The sequence below is a fragment of the Chiloscyllium plagiosum genome, chromosome 43, assembly GCF_004010195.1.
Source record: "Chiloscyllium plagiosum isolate BGI_BamShark_2017 chromosome 43, ASM401019v2, whole genome shotgun sequence".
In the NCBI taxonomy this organism is placed as follows: Eukaryota; Metazoa; Chordata; class Chondrichthyes; order Orectolobiformes; family Hemiscylliidae; genus Chiloscyllium; species Chiloscyllium plagiosum.
This window is the reverse complement of record NC_057752.1, coordinates 861970-883610: the sequence shown is the minus strand read 5'-3', so window position 1 is coordinate 883610 and position 21641 is coordinate 861970. Positions and strand designations below refer to the sequence as shown.

Below are 21641 nucleotides of genomic sequence, written 5' to 3'. Positions count from 1 at the left end.
TCAACAAGCCACCACACACTGCAGCATAGAGGAACTACACAGAGCAGAGGAAAATCACCTATACCGTGTATTCAAAAAGAATGGGTACCCAATGAACACAGTCCGCCGATATCTCAGCAACAAATCTAAACAAGTAGACAAAACACGTCCAGAAACCCTAGCCACTCTCCCCTACAAAGGCATCTTGGAAATGACTGCCAGACTACTCAGATCCCTTGGCATCATGGTAACCCACAAACCCACCAACACACTAAAACAGCAGCTCATGAACTTGAAAGACCCTACACAGACAACAAGCAAAACTAATGTCATTTACAAAATACCATGCAAGGACTGTAACAAACACTACATTGGACAAACAGGCAGAAAATTAGCCACCAGGATACATGAACATCAACTAGCCACAAAACGACATGACCCTCTCACTAGTATCCTTACATACAGATAAGGAAGGACACCACTTCAACTGGAACAACACATCCATCCTAGGACAAGCCAAACAGAGACACGCACGAGAATTCCTAGAAGCATAGAGTTCTGGTTGGAATGCCACCAACAAACACATTGACTTGGATCCCATTTACCACCCCCTGAGAAAAAGAACAGGAAATGGCATCACCACAGGAAATGACATCACCAACCCAAAGAAACCCAAACATATAAATAGAAAGCAGGAATCAGCAGCAGTGCTTCGCCCGGAGGCCCACTGAGGATGTTACCTAGTAGGGTGACAAAACATCTGGAAATGAACCTTCCAGCTCAGCGAGCAAACCTACACCCTGTACATGTGAAAGAGCTGATACTGAGACACCACTGTAATAGATGGTACTGTTTTATGCCTCAGAGAGATTCATACCAAATGGAATGAACGGTGACTCCTTCGACTTTCTGAGAAGCTTGGAACTTTCAGTTTCATCCTGAGATGAGGACCAAGAATTATTCAATGATGACATCACTTTCTGAAAAAAAAAGAAAACCGAATGAAAAGAACAGAGAAAATGCTGAAGGGTAAATAACCTTAGTTCACAGTAGCACATAAAGCTTGAGAGAGACACTGCCCTTGTGCACACCATAAACAAACTACAATCATGGACCCCCCCCATCTAAGGGAACAGAGCATTGTAAAGGAAATCAAAGAGACTGGTGAGCTGCAATGCCCTGGCGTTGCTGCAGCAGCATAAGTCTATGTTTTGAAAGGCTTTAGGTTACAGCAGAAAACAAGCTTCATCTCCAAGGATGCATCAGAATTTTAAGTTGCAGTTGCTGGATAGGTGCAGCTCCAACAACGCTTCAGGTTTAACACCACCTAGAACAAAGCAACCTGTGGGATTACCACCATATCAACAAACATTCACTCACTCCCTCCACCACTGGCACACTGTAGCAGCAGTGTGTACCATCTTCAAGACGCACTTCAGAAATTCAGCAAGGTTCCTGAGTCGGCACTTTCTAAGCGCACAACCACTACCATCTAGAAGGACAAAGGCAGCAGATACGTGGAAACACCACTCCCTGCAAGCTCCTCTCTGAGCCACTCACCACCCTGACTTGGATATTCCTTCACCATTGCTGGGTCAAAATCCTGGAAGTTGCTTCCGAACAGCATTTTGGGTGTCCTTATATCACACAAGACTGCAACAGTTCAAGACAACAGCTCACCAGAACCATCATCTTATGGGCAGCTAGGGATGGGGAAAAAAATGTTGGCCTAGCCAGTGACACCTACATCACGTCAATGAATTTTTTTTAAGAACCCAAAGGCTTAGCCCTTCATTTCTGAAAGCTGTAATAAACATACACAATAGGATCAGATAAATGAGGGGCATTGCACGTGCATGCATGAATTGTTCCTGTGGCACAAACAGACTAGTGCCTTTCAAGTGTAGGACCAGTGGCATTCTGCTTAGCAGTTTAGCTGACTACTGACAAAACAAAGTTTCATATTCTGGGCCATTACAAGTTGTTCAAAACTGTTGGAACAAGTCAATAGATTTTCAGACTCATATCCTGTGTGAGCTTTGGAGATTAAGGTATTTAGATTGTAGACCTGGAAGGATATGAAAGGAAACAGATCAAATATGGGTAAGCAGGGTTGAGAAACATCAGTCAAAACCTATTTGAATGGCAGAACAGGCTCAAGGGATTAAACTGCATATGGAAATCTGGTTTGAAGGGCAAAAACTGGTGTTGAACATTCCTGGATACCAGGTGCTTAGAAATGTAGGAAAAGGAAAAATGGGGAAGGGTGGTGGTGTTGAGCAAGGAGAGCATTGCAGTGCTGGAGGAAGAATATGTCTCAGAGGATTCAAGGGCTGGAGCTAAGGTACATAAAAATATGTGCAATTACATTGCTCAATGTAGATTATAGGTTACCAATTAGCGGGGATGATATACAGGAACACATATGTAAAGAAATTAGAGAGATGCAAAAGCTATAATGGGACACATTAATTATCTGAATATAGACTGGGATAGTAGTAAAGGGCGGAAAGGGGCAAGTGTTTCTAAAGTATGCTCAGCAGAATTTTCTATAGCATTAAGTGTCCAGTTCAATGAGAAAGGAGACCCTGCTAGACCTGCTTCTTGGGAATGTGGTCAAGTAGATCAAGTGTCAATGGGTGAACATTGAGAGAACAATGATCATTGTATAAGAAGATTCTGGATGGCTGTGGAAAAGCTCAAAGAGCAACCTGGAGCAAAAATAATTTATTGGGGGAACAATGGATCTGGGCTGAGTAAATTTGAGTCAAAGGTTTGTTAAAAAAGTGATCATTGAAGAATGGGATACCTTCAGAGAAGAGATGGTTCAGGCACAATCAAAGATATATTCACTTGAGGTAAAGGTAGGGCAAACAAAGCCAGAGTTCCCAGGATACAAAAAAGACAGAAGCTAAGATAAAGAAGAAAAGTCTGCTTATGATAGATGTCAGGTAGAAAATATAATTGAGCATCAGGCTGAATACAGAATTTTCAAAGGGAAGGTGAGAGAAAACACAGGAAAAGCAAAGAGGGAGTATGAGAAAAAAGACTATGAAAAGGAATTCCAAAATTCTCTCAAGGCAAATTGTAAAGAACACTTTTGTTTCTTGATTATGTACTAAATATGGGAAAGGATACTGCTTTAAACCAAGGAAATGGTGTTAGTATATATTTGCAGATTTAAAACCAAGTTACTGGCACACACTGGTACACATAGTTGCATTTACAATGTTGCCTTATTTAAGTAGTGAGGTAACATTCCAGACAGCTGCTCTAGAGGTGCGTAATAACATATCTGAACAGGTTGATTAGAAAAATAGGTTAAATTTTAAAAAAATATTGAAGGTGACTGAACATATTGAGAGAACAGTTTGTAAAGCATAACATATCTTGGGCCTTATTTTTATTGTTCGTTCATATGACATGGTCATCACTGGCTGGGCCAGCATATAATGCTTGTCCTAGTTGCCCCTTAAGAAGATGGTGGTGAGCTGCCTTCATGAACCACTGCGGTCCATGTGCTGAAGGTCGACTCATAATGCCCTCAGGATAGTAAGTGGCTTGGAGGGCACTTACAGGAGGCGGTGTCCCAAGTATCTTCTGCCCTTGTCCTGATGGAAGTAGTTGAGTTTGGAAGGTGCTGTCTGAGGATCTTTGGCAAATTTCTGCAGTGCGCCTTGTAGATGGTACACACTGCTGCTGCTGAACAAGGGTGGAGTGACTGATTGTTTGCGAATGTGGTTCCAATCAAGTGGGCTGCTTTGTCCTGGAAGGGTCAAGCTTCTTGAGTGTTATTGGAGCTGCACCCATCCAGGCAAGTGACAAATATTCCATCACACTCCTGATTTGTGCCTTGTAGATGGTGAACAGGCTGTGGGGAGTCAGGAGGTGAGTTACTTGCCACAGTATTTCAAGCATCTGACGTGTTCTTGTAGTTAATGTACTTATAATACATTAGCAAGTCCATATCAGTTTCTGGTCAATTTTAACCCCCAGGTTATTGATAGTGAGGGAAGCAGTGATGGTAATACCATCAAATATCAAAGGTCAATGATTAGATTCTTTCTTGTTGGAGATGGTCATTTGTGTGGCATGAATGTTACTTGCCCACTTGTCAGCCCAAGCCTGGATATTGTCCAGGTTTTATTGCATTTGGATATGGACTGCTTTAGTATTTGAGTCGTGAATGGTGCTGAACATTGTGCATTCATCGGCAAACATCCCCACTTCTGACCTTATGATGGAGGGAAGGTCATTGATGAAGCAGCTGAAGATGGTTGGGTCTAGGACACTCCCTTGAGAAATTCCCGCAGAGATGTCCTAGGATTGAGAAAATTGATCTTCAACAACCACGACCATATTCTGATGTGCCAGGTATGACTCCAACCAGCAAAGAGTTGAGCAGAATGAAGGCTTTGGAGAAATTGCAGAAAAGATTCAAGAGAATACTTCCACGTATGAGGAGTTTGTTAGTTATGTGAAAATAGATTTGATATTATGACAATAGACAATAGATGCAGGAGTAGGCCATTCAGCCCTTCGAGCCTGCACCGCCATTCAATATAATCATGGCTGATCATTCCTAATCAGTATCCTGTTCCTGCCTTATCTCCATAACCCTTGATTCCACTATCTTTGAGAGCTCTATCCAACTCCGTCTTAAATGAATCCAGTGAGTGGGCCTCCACTGCCCTCTGGGGCAGAGCATTCCACACAGCCACCACTCTCTGGGTGAAGAAGTTTCTCCTGAGCTCTGTCCTAAATGGTCTACCCCGTATTTTTAAGCTGTGTCCTCTGGTTCGGCACTCACCCATCAGTGGAAATATGTTTCCTACTGCCAGAGTGTCCAATCCTTTCATAATCTTATACGTCTCAATCAGATCCCCTCTCAGTCTTCGAAACTCAAGGGTATACAAGCCCAACAATATTTTGGGATTGTTTTCCTTGCAAAGGAGAAGAATGAGAGGAGATTTGATAGAGGTATTCAAAATCATGAGGAATCTGGACAGAGTGGATAGGAAGAAACTGTTCCCCTTCATGTAAGGATCAAGAACAACAGCGCATAGATTGAAAGCAATGGTCAAACTAGCAAAAGTGAGAGGAAGAAAAGCTTCTTCATGCAGTTCTGGAATGCAATGAACTTAAGACACAGATTGCCAAATGATATTATGATGTTTCAGCAATAAGACCTAGCTTAAGGGCAGATCCAGATATTAAATATTCCTGGTTACAGGGTGTTTAGAAAAGTAAAGAAGGAGGAAAGGAGAAGGGTGACATTTTTGGTTGAGAGCATTGCAGTTTTGGAAAATGTGGATGTTTCAAAGAGTTCAAGGTCAGAATCAATTTGACTAGACCCAAGGAATAAGAAGGGTGGAATTACCTTGCTCTGTGATATACAGACCACGACCTAGTGGGAAGGATATGGAGAAGCAAATCTGCAAGTAAATTTGAGAGAGGTGTAAACACCACAGTTATAATTGGGAATTTTAATTGAATACATTGTCTGGGATAATGGTAGCAAAGGACAAATGTTCCTAAATGTGTTTGGGAGAATTTTCTACTGCAGTTATGTCCAGTCAAACAAAAAAGGCAATGCTAGAGCTGGTTCTTGGAAATGAGGTGGGCCAAGTAGATTAAGAGGTCTGCGTACAGAAAAGAAAAAGTATTGATTGAGTGAATATTAAGGGGGCGGTAATCATTGAACCATAAGGTTGAAGGTGATGGTAGAATATGACATCGATTAATCCAGAGTAAAAATAATTAACTGCCAGGCTTTAATGGGGCAAGAACAAAGCTGAATAGACTGAAATTAAAAATTGTTGGGAAAAATAATAGTGGAATATATGTTCAGCCTGCATGTTTTAAACAGTAAATTAGAGCGGCTGCATTGGCTAATACTGGAGTAAATTGGATTAGATGGATTTCTGAAGTTAAGGTTGTTGCTTTAAAGTTAAAATTTTGAAACAAAAGTCAGAGTGAAACAGTAAGGGCGGACGTGGCGAGGGACGGGCAAACAGAGATACATAAAGGGAAAAGTAAATACTTTTTCTTCAGTTCAAACTGATTTTTATCATACAACTGTGAACAAATGTATCGAGTTGTAGGGATGGGAAGTGGATTGAAGGAGAAAATAGGCAGGAGACTCCTCTAGTTTCTTGACAAACTTTTGGTGTGCGGGGGGGGGGGGGGGGGGGTGAGGGTAGAAGTAGTGAGCAAATGAAAAGGAAATCAAGATATGTTGAATAGTGGGTCAAAGGGCAAAAGAGGTGGACTGGAGGATTATGGAGTTAAATATGATGAATATGACAGGGAATGAAATTTATCATATACGGTATGAGGGGAGCTCGGTTCGAGTCCCACCTGCCCTGGAAGTGTGCCATAACATATCGAGGTTAGTTAAAAGAACATTCTGGTATTCGAGGATGCTGACTCAGTAGTAACGTCCCTACCTCTAGACCATAAGATCAGGTTCAAGTCACACCTCTGGACATGATGGTCGTGGAGATGTGTCATAACATGTCCAAATAAGTTGATGAACGACTAGATCAGAAAAGACTATACATTCAAGACTTGCCACTGAAAGCCCCTGTCCTTAGCATTTCCAACTGCAGCTTTCTCTCTCCCCGCCCGTTCATTGGTGGAGGTCTCAAATAATGTGCGTTTCCATTGGCTCTTCAACTGACGACAGCACGCAGACTCCAGGCCGTGGTTGCCAGGCAACCGTTTTCTCCCCTCAGCAGCTTTTAATCAAACTCTGTGATATCCCGAATCACACCGGGAGAGTTCCCAAAGCCCACCATCTTCCCCCTCCCCAGGTATGCTTTCCATTTGTTTGAAGATTTGAGGCATGTAGATAACCGATGGACGCACAAGTCAGTTTGACGGCCCTGATCACTTCCCTCCCAACATCCTGCATTATTCTCCTCCGGGATCTCTTACCACAAACAGGTCAGGTCAGAAAATCCAGGCCACTGTTTACACCCCACCTCTACAACTAGGTAAATGTCAAATTGAAGTAATTTTAGGATATCAAATCCACACCCACTATTTTAGGACCTCGCTGAGTACAAACTTCATAAAGATTTATTTTGTGTGTGTGTTGTTGGGAGACCCAAAGACCTAAAACTGCTGTGTAATGTTCACTGTTCGTTCCGATTCTAGACTATTCAATAACCTGTTCCTCTTTTCAAACCTCCTAGCTTGCATCTCTCCCACATTCAAAACCTTCCACGGCCCCACTCAATGTCCGTCGAACCACCTTGTCCAAATTCTCACTTGGTGCCCAATTTCCCTCAAACTATTTCGCTGTGTTTTAAAGGCTCCACTTAATACTTTACAACATCGTCAACTATCCAAAATAGAAACAAACTTGGATTGCGCTTCAAAACCTCGCAAAAACATTACAACAATATCATTTATAATAAAATGCAATGCATAAGTATTATTTTAAGTATATGTGGAAAATAAATATTCTGACAGTTCTTTTAAAGGGTCCAGGTTTGATCCACCATTCAATGTTGAGCAATGCTGGGAGCTACAACTGGCTTTGATACCCTGGAATTCGATTGGGAAAGAAAACGCTCACCCATGATTTTCACTCAGAAGATGCCACTGGACAGAATTCAGAATGCATGGAGACACTGAACACGAGTAGAATCAGGTGGATAAAGGTCACTTAGGTGAGGTACTGCAATATAACACATGGATTCACAGCTCAAAGGTTCAACACAGACAATTAAGAAGAAAAATCAAAATAGATTAATCATATTAAATAGTGTTCTATTACCTTCGATTCCTGTCATTCAGAGCACAGAGACCTGGTGTATATGTGCATAGGTCTCTAAAGGTGGCAGGACAGGTAGAGCAAGCAGTTAATAAAATGCATAATAACCTAACCTTTATTTATAGAGGCACAGAGTACAGGTGCAAGGTGGTTATAATGGACAAGACACTGGTTCAACCTCAGATGGACAGGATGTTAACTTATGGAATGCATGCAGAAAAAGGTTTATGAGAATGATTCCAGGGTTAAGAAACTTCAGATATGAATATAGATTTGAGAAGTTAGGACTACTTTCCTTGATGAGAAAACAAAGATTTTCTATAAGTTTTCAAAATCATGGGGGGTGGTGGGGCTAGAAAGAATAGATGGAGAAAAACTGTTCCTTCTCGTAAAAGAATTTAGAATGAGAGCGCACAGACTTGCAACGGAAGCAGTTTTTAATGCAAAAACAATTCACAGTAATTAGGAACTGGAATGCACCATTTGAAAGTGTGATTGAGGCAGATACAATTGAGGCATTCAAGAGGGTACTGGATGATTATTTAAATAGAAACAAATGTGCAGGGTTGGGGGGGGGAGAAGGCAGGAAAATGACACTGAATCATAATGCTCAGAGTTGGTGCAGACATAATGGGCTGAATGGCCTCATGCATCATAACAACTGTGTGTGTGTGAACACTTGAATCTGTTTCATTTGGAAATATGAAATGTTGGTACATACACATCTATTAATCAAATTGCCTGTTAAATAGGTAATCCACAGCACCAGTATGCTATCTGTTTGACATCTTAACAGAACAATCTGGAAAACATGTCTCAAACGGTTTTTTAAAAGGGTAAAATGTGGTAATGCTTTTTTGTACAAAAAAGGTGCCAGTTTTACAGTAGTTCAAAGTTGAGGTCTCTGTTGTTCCTGAGCCACATTGTTTTAGCATATTATAAATCCTCTAAATTGAGTTTTTTTCCCTAATCACCTGAATTAATTTCCTCTCAAATGAAAACAACCTGGTTCAGTGACACATTCTCCAATGTGGTTATGAATTAACAAGCAGACTAAGAATTCTGCTGAGAAGGCTTTGAACCCAGAACTACTTATTCCTCAAACTCCAATTACCACATTCTATGTACATCCATATGTACATTCTATAGAAATCACAGAATGTGTCTTACGTGCTGCAGAGAGGAAATCTTACCTGTACTCATGCTTTTTTTGCTGTGTTCAGAATAATTTTTCCTCCAAGGTCTATCATAAGTATTTACACTAAATTAATCTTTGCCAGAACCTCAAACTACAGAACTGATTACCTCACTCGACTTTCCTATCCACAACTATGAGCTTTTCAAACCAACTCTCCGAACTCTTTCCAACTTTGGTGCTGCCTTGGTCCCTTTAACTGGGGTTCATAGTAATTCCCTCCTTTCCTGTACTTAACAGCATCTCTGGTTAAGCTCCATCCACAGCTGTGTGAGCTGATTCCTAGGCCTTTGCCAAAAACATGCTGGAGGTGTATAAGATTGGCTCAAGGTGAGGCTGGTTGCCAGGTTACCTTCTCTGCTGGTGAAAAGCTCTTTTTACATCTAACTGGCATCCAACCTTGCAACTCAGCAGAAATGAGGAATTCAGTGTGTAAAGGTTCACAGATTTAAACCCAGCCCTGCCAACATACCATAGCACTGGATGTTGATGCTCCTGGCAGAAGAGCTATTTCACTTCCTAGCCAGTGGAGCAGATTTGCAACTTTATAAAAAAAAATGTAGAATGCCTACACCACAGGAAGCTATTCAAGCCCATCATATCCACACTGACTATGCAAGAGCAAGTCCCACTCCCCCATAACCCTGCATATTTTCTCTCTCCAGATGTTTATCTAAATTCATTTTGAAAGCACTGATTGATTTTGTCTCCACCACACTTTCAGATCCTAATCCTGCACTGAAAAAAAGTTTTTCCACATGTTGCCTTTATCTTTTTCCCAATCACCTTAAATTCTCCCTATTTTGTTTAACCTGAGCTGCAGTTATTGTCAGTTATTGCAGCTATGGGTATAGGAAAAATGTGAACACACTGGAAACAGTTCAGAGGCAATTTACAAGACTGATTCTAGGAATGAGAAATTTCAGTGATGAGGGTAGATTGAAGAAGTTGGGACTGTTTTCCTTGGAGAGAAAGTGTCTGAGAGGAGATTTATAGGTGGTTTTCAAAATCATGTTCAGATTTCAGAGTTGAAGGGGAGAAGTTGTCCCCATTCGTAAAAGAAAAATGTGATATCAGCAGAAGACAAATAATCAATTCTAGGGTCTCAGGTAACTTGGTCACTACAGTTCACTACCATACTACATTATACATTTATAAACTGAGCTATCAGAAAAAAATTATTCAAAACCTTCCACAGAATCATTAAGGTTCACAGAGCAGGAGGCGGCTCTGAATCCCATAATGCCTTTGGAACGTTTCTACTATACTGTGCTCTCCCCATAGTACTGGATCTTCCTCAGCCTCAGATACTAACACACTCTTACTTTGTATAATGACCTTGAAGTGCAAGTACTCCCTGTAGTTAAAACAAAATCCATGTCAAACAACTATCTGGTAGTTCAAGAAAATCAATAAAGAGATCTGAATATTTACCTAGACAATTCTTTCAAATAACCACCCATGAACAATGTCAGATTATTAATATACTCCAAATGAGACATAAACAATGTGAGAACTAGGAGTCAGAGCAGACACTATTAAGTGGGTTAGTAAATTTCATCAGCATTCTGAAGATTTTACCTTAAGTTCATATTGTTACTGGATATCAATGAGTTTTGCCACAAAAACAAAAACAGAAATTGCTGGAAAAACCCAGCTGGTCTGGCAGCATCTGTGGAGAAAATAAGAGTTAATGTTTCAAATCCAGTGACCCTTCTTCAGAACTGGACTTGTCCAAATAAAATGAGGTTCAACAGTTTAATCATCCAATTCAAAGGACCTATATAAGCAAGAGATTAGACAAGGTAGAAAAAAATTGTATTGCTGAAGCATTGAGTTACAGTACACAATTTCTCATACTAATGGATGTACATAGCTTGCCTGCAATGGCAGAAATTCAGATTGTATGACAATACAGCAAATGCTTAAGAGTTTGATTTGAATACGGTAAACATTTCCCCTGGTTCCAGATTAAGTGTAAACCCACCTTTAGGTGACTGCCCTCACTGGCCCAGAGTTTTAATTCCTTGGAGACTGTGACAGCAGTAGCCAACACTACCATATAACTCTGTACATTTTGAGAGCAAATCCTAAAGCAGAAAACTGTCAATCACTGAATCATTTCACACGTCACACGAGAAGAGAAAAATTCCAACGTGGGTGATTCGAGAGCTCCCATCAGTGAACTTGGCACCACACGGTACACAGCCCCTCTTTTGCATCAATGTGGAATTTACCGTGTTGCCTAATCATTCCTATGTTGGCTGGCAAGACCTTGCCACACACCTGGCATGGCATACTCTTACCTTCACCATTACTATCCTGAACACAGACAAGATTGTCATCTTCACTGTCATCTGTTAACTCGATTATTTCTTCAGAAGGACCTCTGCTCTCTTGATGGTCATCAAAATTAAGGCCATCCTGTTCAATACCATCAAACTGCATGCAATCCATTTCCTTCATTGATATCAATGTGGATTTTGATGCTTAAACTACAGTGCAATAGAGACATTTGATTTTTACACAGTAGCACATTCACTATTACCAGAGATAAAAATAAAATGACAACTTCATTTTACAGTAAAGTTAGCACCATTAGGTAGCAATTTTTATAATTTTTTTAAAGTTCCATAACTAACACCTTTTTTAAAAATCTGATCTTAGAATTGAAGGTTTCACTGTACACTAAAATGAGACTTTATTTGAAGTTTATGTCTGAATACAGTTTTTTCAAATCAACAATGGAACGGTTTCCTTTTCGGGTAAGGGTTAGTCCATCATTTTTACTGACTGTTTGGAATGCACGATGTACATGAATGTCTGTGCAATGTTAAAGTCAGGAGGTAGGCCCCCATCTTTGTGCATCTCCACATGTTTAATCATAAGGTTCAAGGTGGGACAATACTTCTGGCAAACCGTGCAGCAATACATAAGGGCACCTGAATGAGTCTTTAGATGATTTTTGACAGTCGATCGCCCCCTGAAGAACTTGTGGCACAGCTTGCATTCATAGGGCTTCTCTCCTGAGTGGATTCGGAGATGATACTGAAACTCACTAGAATGGGAAAACCTTTTACCACAAAATTCACATTCATACCAGTTCCCTTTGGAGTTGGCTTTGCCTTGGTTTGAGGGAAGGGTCAGAAGGGTCTCTTGGTGTACACCAGGCACATGTCCATCACTTGTAGACTCATCTGATGGTGATGTTGTTAAGGTTTTTTTGAGCCACTGGTGTGGAGTAGTTAGACCTTTTGTGCCATCCAAGTTATTCCTCTTATGTATCTTCACATGGTTCTGATAAGAGGCTTCTAACCGAAACTTTCTACAGCAGAAATTACATTCATATAAATACTCCATACCCTGGTGTGAAGCCATATGTTGCTCTAGAACAGTTCGGTCTACAAAGCTATTACCACATACAGAACAGGAAAAGATTGATATATTCATGTGGGATAAAACATGCCACATTAAGCTACAGACTGATCTATATGGCTGCTCACAGACACAACAGGAGAGACTTTTCATGTCAAGATGGGAAAGGATATGGTCTTTCACAGCAAGATAGTCTTTAGTCACTGTCTTTCCACAGACAGCACAAAACAGTTCTGTGGGAGAGCCACCAAAATTAGCTTCAGCAGGCAAGATGGTATTTGGTTGGACAATAATGTTAGCATCATGTGGCTTCCCTTTCCTGTGTCCAGCCACTTGCCACTGTGTTACAAATTTCATTTCACACATGTCACACGAGAAGAGAAAAATTCCAACATGAGACAAAACATGGGTGATTCGAGAGCTCCTATCAGTGAACTTGGCGCCACACACAGTACACAGCCCCTCTTTTGCATCAATGTGGAGTTTACCGTGTTGCCTAATCATTCCTATGTTGGCTGCCAAGACCTTGCCACACACCTGGCATGGCATACTCTTACCTTCACCATTACTATCCTTAACACAGACAAGATTGTCATCTTCACTGTCATCTGTTAACTCGATTATTTCTTCAGAAGGACCTCTGCTCTCTTGATGGTCATCAAAATTAAGGCCATCCTGTTCAATACCATCAAACTGCATGCACTCCATTTCCTTCATTGATTGAACCTGGAGGTCGACATTGTTACTGACACAGGAATTACTACTCTCTTTGAGAGATTCTCCAGTGACCAGTAAACTGGTTTGATTATAATATCCATTACTCTGTATTTCATACAGCTCACATGGGCCTTTATTAGAGGTCAAAGGCACATTCTCACTTGTTGTGCATTGGCTGTATTCCATCTCCAGGTTATCTTCAGTTTTTGTTGACTGTTGGTACATCACTGGCATACTTGGGCCATTTTCATTCACAAGATTTCGCTCTTCACTTTTAAAACTCTCTCCTACTTCAACCTGCATTATGTAACTTCTGTTTTGACAAAATTGTGGGCCTGGGCCCCTGGAGTCTGACATGGGGGTGTTTTGGTCATTTGAAGCCCCAGTGAGAGGTGCATAGCCTTCGGGTGATTGATCTGTTGGTTTATTGGTTTCTGTCTTTTCCAAGTCAGGAAACGTGGAGTAGCAAGCCTTCAGAAGATCTTGCATTCCCAACTTCTCTGCCATCTCATAGATAACACCAACATTAATGAGATCAGTAAAAAGCTCAGCTGTATAGATAAAATTCAAGATTCTTTCAAAATTTGCCGGGGTGATGAAGTCTACCACGTATGTTCTTGCAGTATTAACCTCAGAATTCAGAAAGAGCTTCTGGAAGTAGCCAGCAGCACATGCAAGCACTGATTTGTGTGCTGAAAATGTCCTGTTGCCAACCATGATGATTACATCACACATGGTTTCGGACAACCTAAACTTATTAAGTTCCTTAAGAAGGTTATTAGGGTGGTCAGCACTGTGTAGTTTAATTCTCATACCCATCTCCGTTAGTGCTTTGGAAACTTCCACTAAATGCAAATTGGCTGGCCAATAAAGTACTTTGCCTTACACTGTTCCATGAACATTATCTTGTATAAAGACAAGCCTGCAAATGAGAACAGTTAGGTCAGTCACGTTACAAGATTTTACAAAAATAACATTTTTCAAAACTTTATGGATCTTTGCATTCCAACATAGGGCTTGAAATTAAATCAATAAAACTGAAAGGCATTAAGATAACACAGTCTGTTGCTGCTTGTAGCACCTTTAACCTAATAACATAGTCCCAAAGAATAATCAGACAAAACTTAACATAGCATTAGGCAATGTGACCAAACACTTAGTGAAAGAGGTTTTAAGGAGTATTTATCATATAAACATACACACAAAATAGGAGCAGATGACGATAATTTGGCCACTTGAGCCTGTTTTACCATTCAATCAGATCACAGCTGATCTGTTTGCGTTCTGTATTCCATATTCTCATCTAACCCCAATAACCTCCCCTTGTCTAATAAGAATTTGTCTACCACCATCTTAAAAATAATGACTGCCTTCTACCACCTTCCGAGTCAGAGTTCCAAAGCCAAAGGAGCGGCACAGTGGCTCAGTGGTTAGCACTGCTGCCTCACCACGCCAGGGACCCGGGTTTGATTCTCGCTTCAGGCAACTACCTGCATGGAATTTGCACATTCTCTAGTGTTTGCATGGGTTTCCTCCGGGTGCTCTGGTTTCCTCCCACATTCCAAAAGACGTGCAGGTCAGGTGAATTGGCCATGCTAAATTGCCCATAGTGTTAGGTGCATTCGTCAGGGGTAAATGTAGGGGAATGAGTCTGGGTGGGCTACTCTTCGGAGGGTCAGTGTGGACTTGTTGGGCTTAAGGGCCTGTTTCCACAATGTAGGAAATCTAATCTAATGCCACAAATCCTCAGAAAAATATTCTTCTCTGTCTTAAAAGGGTGATCTCTAAAGCAACAAGATTTTTGATTTGTTGATAATAAACTAATAAAACACTTACACAGATACAAATATGCACAAAATATGTCCAAATGACTAAGCCAGGAAAAAAACCAACCTTTTGGTGTAGCTTAATGGACTGATCAAAGACTGTCACTGTCTAAAAGTGTAGTACTGGAAAAGCACAGCAGGTCAGGCAGCATCTGAGGAGCAGGAGAATCGATGATTCAGGCATAAGCCTTTCATCAGGAATGTGGGGAAGTGGGCTGAGAGATAAATAGGAGGGTGGGGTTGGGGGGTGTGTGGAAGATATCTGGGAAGGCTATAGGTAGACGCAGGTGGGAGATGATAGTGGTAGGTCAGAAGGGAACGTGGAGCGGATATGTGGGAAGGAAGATGGACAGGTAGGACAGTTCTAGAGGGCAGTGCCGAGTTGGAGGGTTGGATCTGGGATGAAGTGGGGGATGGGAAGTAAGGAAACTGGTGAAGTCGACGTTGATGCCATGGCAGAAGATGAGGCATTCTTCCTCCAGTTGTCAGGTGGCTTGGATTTGGTGGTGGAGGCGGCCCAGGACTTGCATATCCTTGGCAGTGGGAGGGGAAGTTGAAGTGGTCAGCCACAGGGCAGTGGGGTTGTATGGTGCATATGTCCCAAAGATGTTCCCTGAAACGCTCCGCGAGTTGGCATCCTGTCTCCCCAATATAGAGGAGACCACATCGAGAGCAACAGACACAGTAGATGAGGGGTTTGTATGTGCAGGAAAATCCCTGCCAGATGTGAAAGCATCCTTTGGGGCCTTAGACAGAGTTGAGGGGGGAGGTATGAGTGCAGGTTTTACATCTCCTGTGGCAGCAAGGCAAGGTGCTGGGAGTGGTAGGTGGGTTGGTTAGGGAACGTGAACCTAACGAGGGAGTCGTGGAAGGAATGGTCTCTGCGGAACGCAGATAGGGGTGAGGAGGGAAATATATCTCTGGTGGTGGGGTCTCATTAGGTCCACGCCCCCCCATCCTCCACTCCCAGCACCTTCCCTTGCCACCGCAAGAGGTATAAAACCTGCACCCACACCTCCCCACCCCCTTACCTCCGTCCAAGGCCCCAAAGGACCCTTTCACATCTGGTAGAGATTATCCTGCACATCTCAACACCTCATCTACTGTGTCTGTTGCTTTCGATGTGGTCTCTTTTACACTGGAGAGACAGCATACCAACTCGGAAAACGTTTCAGGGAACATCTCTGGGACACACACATCAAACAACCCCACTGTCCTGTGGCCGACCACATCAACTCCCCTTTCCATTCCATCAAGGACATGGAAGTCCTGGGCCTCCTCCACCACCAAAACCAAGCCACCCAATGAAGAATGCCTCATCTTCCACTTGGGACCCTTCACCCACACGGCATCAACATCGACTTCACCAGTTTCCTTACCTTCCATTTCCCCACTTCATCCCAGATCCAACCCTACAACTCAGCACCGCCCTCTTGAACTGTCCTACCTGTCCATCTTCCTTCCCACATATCTGCTCCACCCTCCCCTGACCTATCACTCCCTACCTGCATCTACCCATCGCCTTCCCAGCTAACTTCCCCTCCCAATTCCCACCTCCACCCTCCTATTTATCTCTCAGCCCCCTTCCCCCACACATCCTTGATGAAGGGCTTATACCCGAAACATCTATTCTTCTGTTCCTTGGATGCTACCTCGCCTCTAACCTCCAGTCCTCACTTTCTCTCAAAGGCTGTCACTGCCAAATTTACTGATTGGGTCTACAAAAGGAAAATTGTTAAATTACAATTCTATAACTTCCTAAATGGTACGGGGAGAATGCGGGTAAGTGGAGTTGAAATGCCCATCAGTCATGATCGAATGGCGGAGTGGACTCGATGGGCCGAATGGCCTTACTTCCGCTCCTATGTCTTATGGTCTTAATTAAGGCATTTTTCACATCTTCAGCTTTCCTGTGGTGTAATATTCGCAGTTTATTAATCATCTATCATTAGATTCCCATCCTTCAATGCCATCTTCTAAACAATGGCAGAGATGGACAGAGTACTCAAAGTGTGGTATATCCAGAAGAATACAATTTGAGCTTATCTTCCTCTGACTTGTATTCTGTTTGATTCTATTTTATATTCACTTTCTTGTTGATTACAGTTCCAGAGTGACTGGGAGTGTTGAGCATTAAGTCTACTGAAACCAATAGATCTTTTCCAACTTGCTCAACTACTTCAATATAATTCACAGAATAAATGTGAAAAACAAATCCTTGAAGATAACTAGTGAGCAGTTTTACAAGAATAAATGAGACACTATCATTGTCTCCAAAGCATGCTGAAAATCCCAATAACCCACGTCATAAAAACAGAGCTCCCCGTACTCAAAAAACTGTATTACAACTAGAGAATTAAAAGGACACAATCTCCAAAATAGCAATTAAGAAAGGTCCTAGAACTTTGTAATAAAAATAGAATTCACTTTCCAGCAGAACACTGCGTCAAACAGAGTTTAACTGAAAATAGTCTTAGTACTCTAACCAAATCAGTTTTCTTCCATCTCGTTTGCAGTTTATTCACATCCAAATGATAAGAAACTTGAAAAGAAAGGTAAAAAATTTACAACAAAGAGATGGCCATCTGCTTCAGGGTTTCTGCCTCTACCATTCTTTCAGACAGTGAATTCCAAACCCCTACCATCCTGAAGGTGAAAACTTCCTGAACTTCTCTGTAATCTTTGTGTCAATTATTTTAAATTGATGTACTGATTATTTTCTTCATTTTTTATTCACTCCATCTAGGACTTTCAATTTTACACATCAAGTAAATCTCCCTACCTCAGCCTCCTTTTCCAATTACCTTAATCAGCCTTTGCATTGAATAAAATATACTTCAGGGTGTAGGTTTGCTCGCTGAGCTGTAGGTTTGATATCCAGATGTTTCATTACCTGGCTAGGTAACATCATCAGTGGCGCCCTCCAAGTGAAGCGAAGCTGTTGTCTCCTGCTTTCTATTTATATTTATATCTGGTGATGTCATTTCCTGTTTGTTTTCTGAGGGGTTGATAGATGGCATCTAGATCTGTGTGTTTGTTTATGGCATTGTGGTTGGGAGTGCCAGGCCTCTAGGAATTCTCTGGCATGCCTTTGCTTAGCCTGTCCCAGGATAGATGTGTTGTCCCAGTCGAAATGGTGGCTTTTTTCATCCGTGTGTAGGGCTACGAGGGAGATGGGGTCGTGTCTTTTTGTGGCTAGCTGGTGTTCGTGTATCCTGGTGGCTAACTTTCTTCCTATTTGTCCTATGTAGTGTTTGTGGCAGTCCTTGCATGGAATTTTGTAGATGACGTTGGTTTTGTCCATGGGATGTACTGGGTCTTTTAAGTTTGTTAGTTTTTGTTTGAGAGTGTTGGTGGGTTTGTGCGCTACTAGGATTCCGAGGGGTCTTAGTAGTCTGGCTGTCATTTCTGAAACTTCTTTGATGTATGGTAAGGTGGTTAGGGTTTCTGGCTGTGTTTGGTCTGCTTGTCGTGGTTTGTTCTTGAGGAATCTGCGCACTGCATTTTTTGAACAAACACATAGATCTAGATGCCATCTATCAACCCCTCAGAAAACAAACAGGAAATGACATCACCACAAACCCCAGGAACCCCATCCAGGAGAAAGATATAAATAGAAAGCAGGAGACAACAGCTTCGCTTCACTTGTAGATCGCCACTGATGATTTTACCTAGCCAGGTAATGAAACATCTGGATATCAAACCTACAGCTCAGCGAGCAAACCTACACCCTAAATCTCAACCTGAGCTACAAACCTTCACAAACCTTGCAAAATACACTTCATATCACAAATTTTGCACTGATTTATTTTCTAAAATTTTGTTTGAGTTATTGTATACAATAGAAGTTGAGAATATTTCAAGAAATTTCAAAAGTAAATGTTCTGAGGGTGCTAAATCTCAAAATTGTTTGTTGTGTGATCAGTTTAACCTGATTGAGCCAAATTAAATATGACTCCCTAACCAGCTGTTGGAAGCATCCAGAGGTTCCACTAAGCAAACATTGATGGCATTTTCTCTCAAAATATCTCTCAACAAGATACCCACAAGTAGACGCAGAACCTGTTACTACAGGTCTCGTAAAATATTTTAGTGAAAGCTCTGAAAATTACATAAAAGTTCATTTCAGAATTTATATCTTGGCTCCCTGATAACTTTGCTAATGTGAGGTAGCTGAGCCATTCAATTGAAAAATTCCCATAATCAATCTTCTGACTGGTGTTAGTTACTGATTTGACAAGTGGGCAGATAGCAAGTAGTTATATTGAATACTGACAATCAATCAATAACCTAATATTAAGGAACATGAAAAATACAGGTTGTACTACTGGACCAGTTATGCAGAAGCCTAGGTATTAGTTCAAATCGCATCATGGCGGTTTGAAAGTTTGAATCCACTTTTGAGAAGCTGGCATTCCATAACCTTTATTCCTGCAAAAACTAATCTTTGATATCATCTTTGATTTAATTTTATACATTTAAAAAGCAGATAATACAAAAACACAAATATTGTTTTGGTGTTAATTTCTTAATAGTTCACATTGCATTCAGAAATTGTGAAAAATTCATTCACAGATTTACTGTAACAATGCGACATTACAAAATATTTCTCATGTAAATTCCAAAGATTTTTCTGACCAAATGAGCATAACTATGCCTCATAAAGCTTTTAAATGGCATGAAACTACATTATTCTTTGAATCAAACCACAAGAAAAATGAAATGCAAAGAAAAACCACTGCAGTCTTTCAAGGCGTTTGCCAATATCAGCGTAAAATATCTACAAGTTTGAAGCTCTTTGGACTACATAAACATCAGACTTCAACACATTCTTGCACTCTGAAACCTGCTTGCAAAAATGACTGGCTTTCACTGACTTTACCTGAACTTTAATCCTTCCTTTGAGATGGGATTTGTTGAGGTATTGCAGTAAATGAGAATTTACTGGATTTTCCTTAAATCACTTCACAGGTAGAACTTCACTCTGGGCTCAAGTTAAGTAAAGCAGGGTGATTTTTAAAGTGAAATAAAAAATGTTTTGAATTTTGTTAAATTTAAATGTTAAGACTTCAAGTAACCAAGATCTGCTAATTCTGGTGACAGTTATACCATTATAAACAGCACTGGATTTAAGTGCAATAAAACTGCAGTGGTCAGCTTGCATGATTTACTTTGGTATATTATATGGCAAAGACATTCAATAAGAGTTCCTTTTTGCTCATTTTTTCTCTAAATTGGCATGACACTACAAATTCGATTCTCTTCCCCAATAAACCCCTGGATTTCGGGTAAGAGGATATTTTAAGCTCGAGTGTAGTTGGGACTGGGGGGGTGTGTGTGAAGTGAGTGCCAGGAGAAGGTCTGTCTGGTGTGCAGTCAGTTGGTGTCAGGAAGCAGGTGACAGCCCTTTCTCCCTCTCCCACGAAGGCTCTGCTCCTGAACAGGTGGGAGGACTGCACAGGTCTCACAGCGCGGCCAAGGGGCCTGAATATGCAAGTAGCCAAGAGGGAGCTCGCTTACCGCCAGGGCCAGGGCCAGGGCCAGGGCCCCGGCCCCGGCCCCGGCCCCGGCCCCGGCCCCGGCCCCGGTAACAAAGGCAGAGCCTCACAAGCTCAGACATTTTGTTTTACTCGGGATCCCGAGGGCTGTCCCAGGCCGGGGGAAATAAATCCCGGTGCATCTTCACCACATCCTCTCCACACGCTTACCGGCTGGAGTACAATACAATTAAAGCCTTTTCACCACCATAGCAACATCGATATATCCAAGGCCCACAGCTGTTAAACAGTCTGTTTAAAAAACATCAAAGACATTAACCCTGAACACAACGCACCATCACTACTCAAACCCATCTGATCTAGGAGCGCCGCCCTATCGGTCAGGAGGACTCAATATATCGAGACCTAGGAGCGCCGCCCTATCGGCCAGGAGGACTCAATACATCGAGACCTAGGAGCGCCGCCCTATCGGCCAGGAGGACTCAATACATCGAGACTTAGGAGCGCCGCCCTATCGGCCAGGAGGACTCAATACATCGAGACCGAGGAGCGCCGCCCTATCGGCCAGGAGGACTCAAACCCATCTGATCTATGAGCGCTGCCCTATCGACAGGAGGACTCAATACATCGAGACCTAGGAGCGCCGCCCTATCGACCAGGAGGACTCCATACATCGAGACCGAGGAGCGCCGCCCTATCGACCAAGAGGACTCCATACATCGGACACATGGGAGCGCCTGATGAAGGGCTTTTTCCTGCTCCTCGGATGCTGCCTGACCTACTGTGCTTTTCCAGCACCACTCTAATCTAGGAGCGAGGACTCCATACAAGTCGCCCTATTGGTGGGAAGGAGTTAATTAGATTAGATTAGATTAGATTACTTACAGTGTGGAAACAGGCCCTTCGGCCCAACAAGTCCACACCGAACCGCCACCCACCCTTACCCCTACATTTACCCCTTTAACCTAACACTACAGGCAATTTATCCTGGCCAATTCACCTGACCCGCACCCGGAGGAAACCCACGCAGACACGGGGAGAACGTGCAAACTCCACACAGTCAGTCGCCTGAGGCAGGAATTGAACCCGGGTCTCTGGCGCTGTGAGGCAGCAGTGCTAACCACTGCGCCACCGTGCTGCCCATAAAACTGAAATACTGTAGATATTGGAGAATTGAAAATAAAAGCAAATCTCAGAAATTTTCAATAACTTCACCTTTACTTATTCTAAACTCTAACTGGTATGGGCCATAACTCCCTCATCACAGG

General features: G+C 42.0%; 1 protein-coding gene across 9 annotated transcripts in view; it reads right to left on the bottom strand.

The window, feature by feature from the left end:
• Positions 1-21299, bottom strand: part of LOC122543281 (zinc finger and BTB domain-containing protein 39) — a 40234-nt gene extending 18935 nt beyond the window's left edge. For 4 of the 9 annotated variants that reach the window (XR_006309980.1, XR_006309981.1, XR_006309985.1 and 1 more), the window contains exons 1-2: positions 20584-21299; positions 857-959 (exon numbers count right to left, since the gene is read on the bottom strand). Coding sequence is in view for 3 of the 9 variants with exons in the window: in XM_043681773.1 (XP_043537708.1) it covers positions 11730-13868 (2139 nt within the window). In the remaining 6 variants the exon portion in view is untranslated. The other 5 variants (XR_006309982.1, XR_006309984.1, XM_043681773.1 and 2 more) reach the window with 5 other exon arrangements.
• Between the last annotated feature and the right edge of the window lie 342 nt (positions 21300-21641).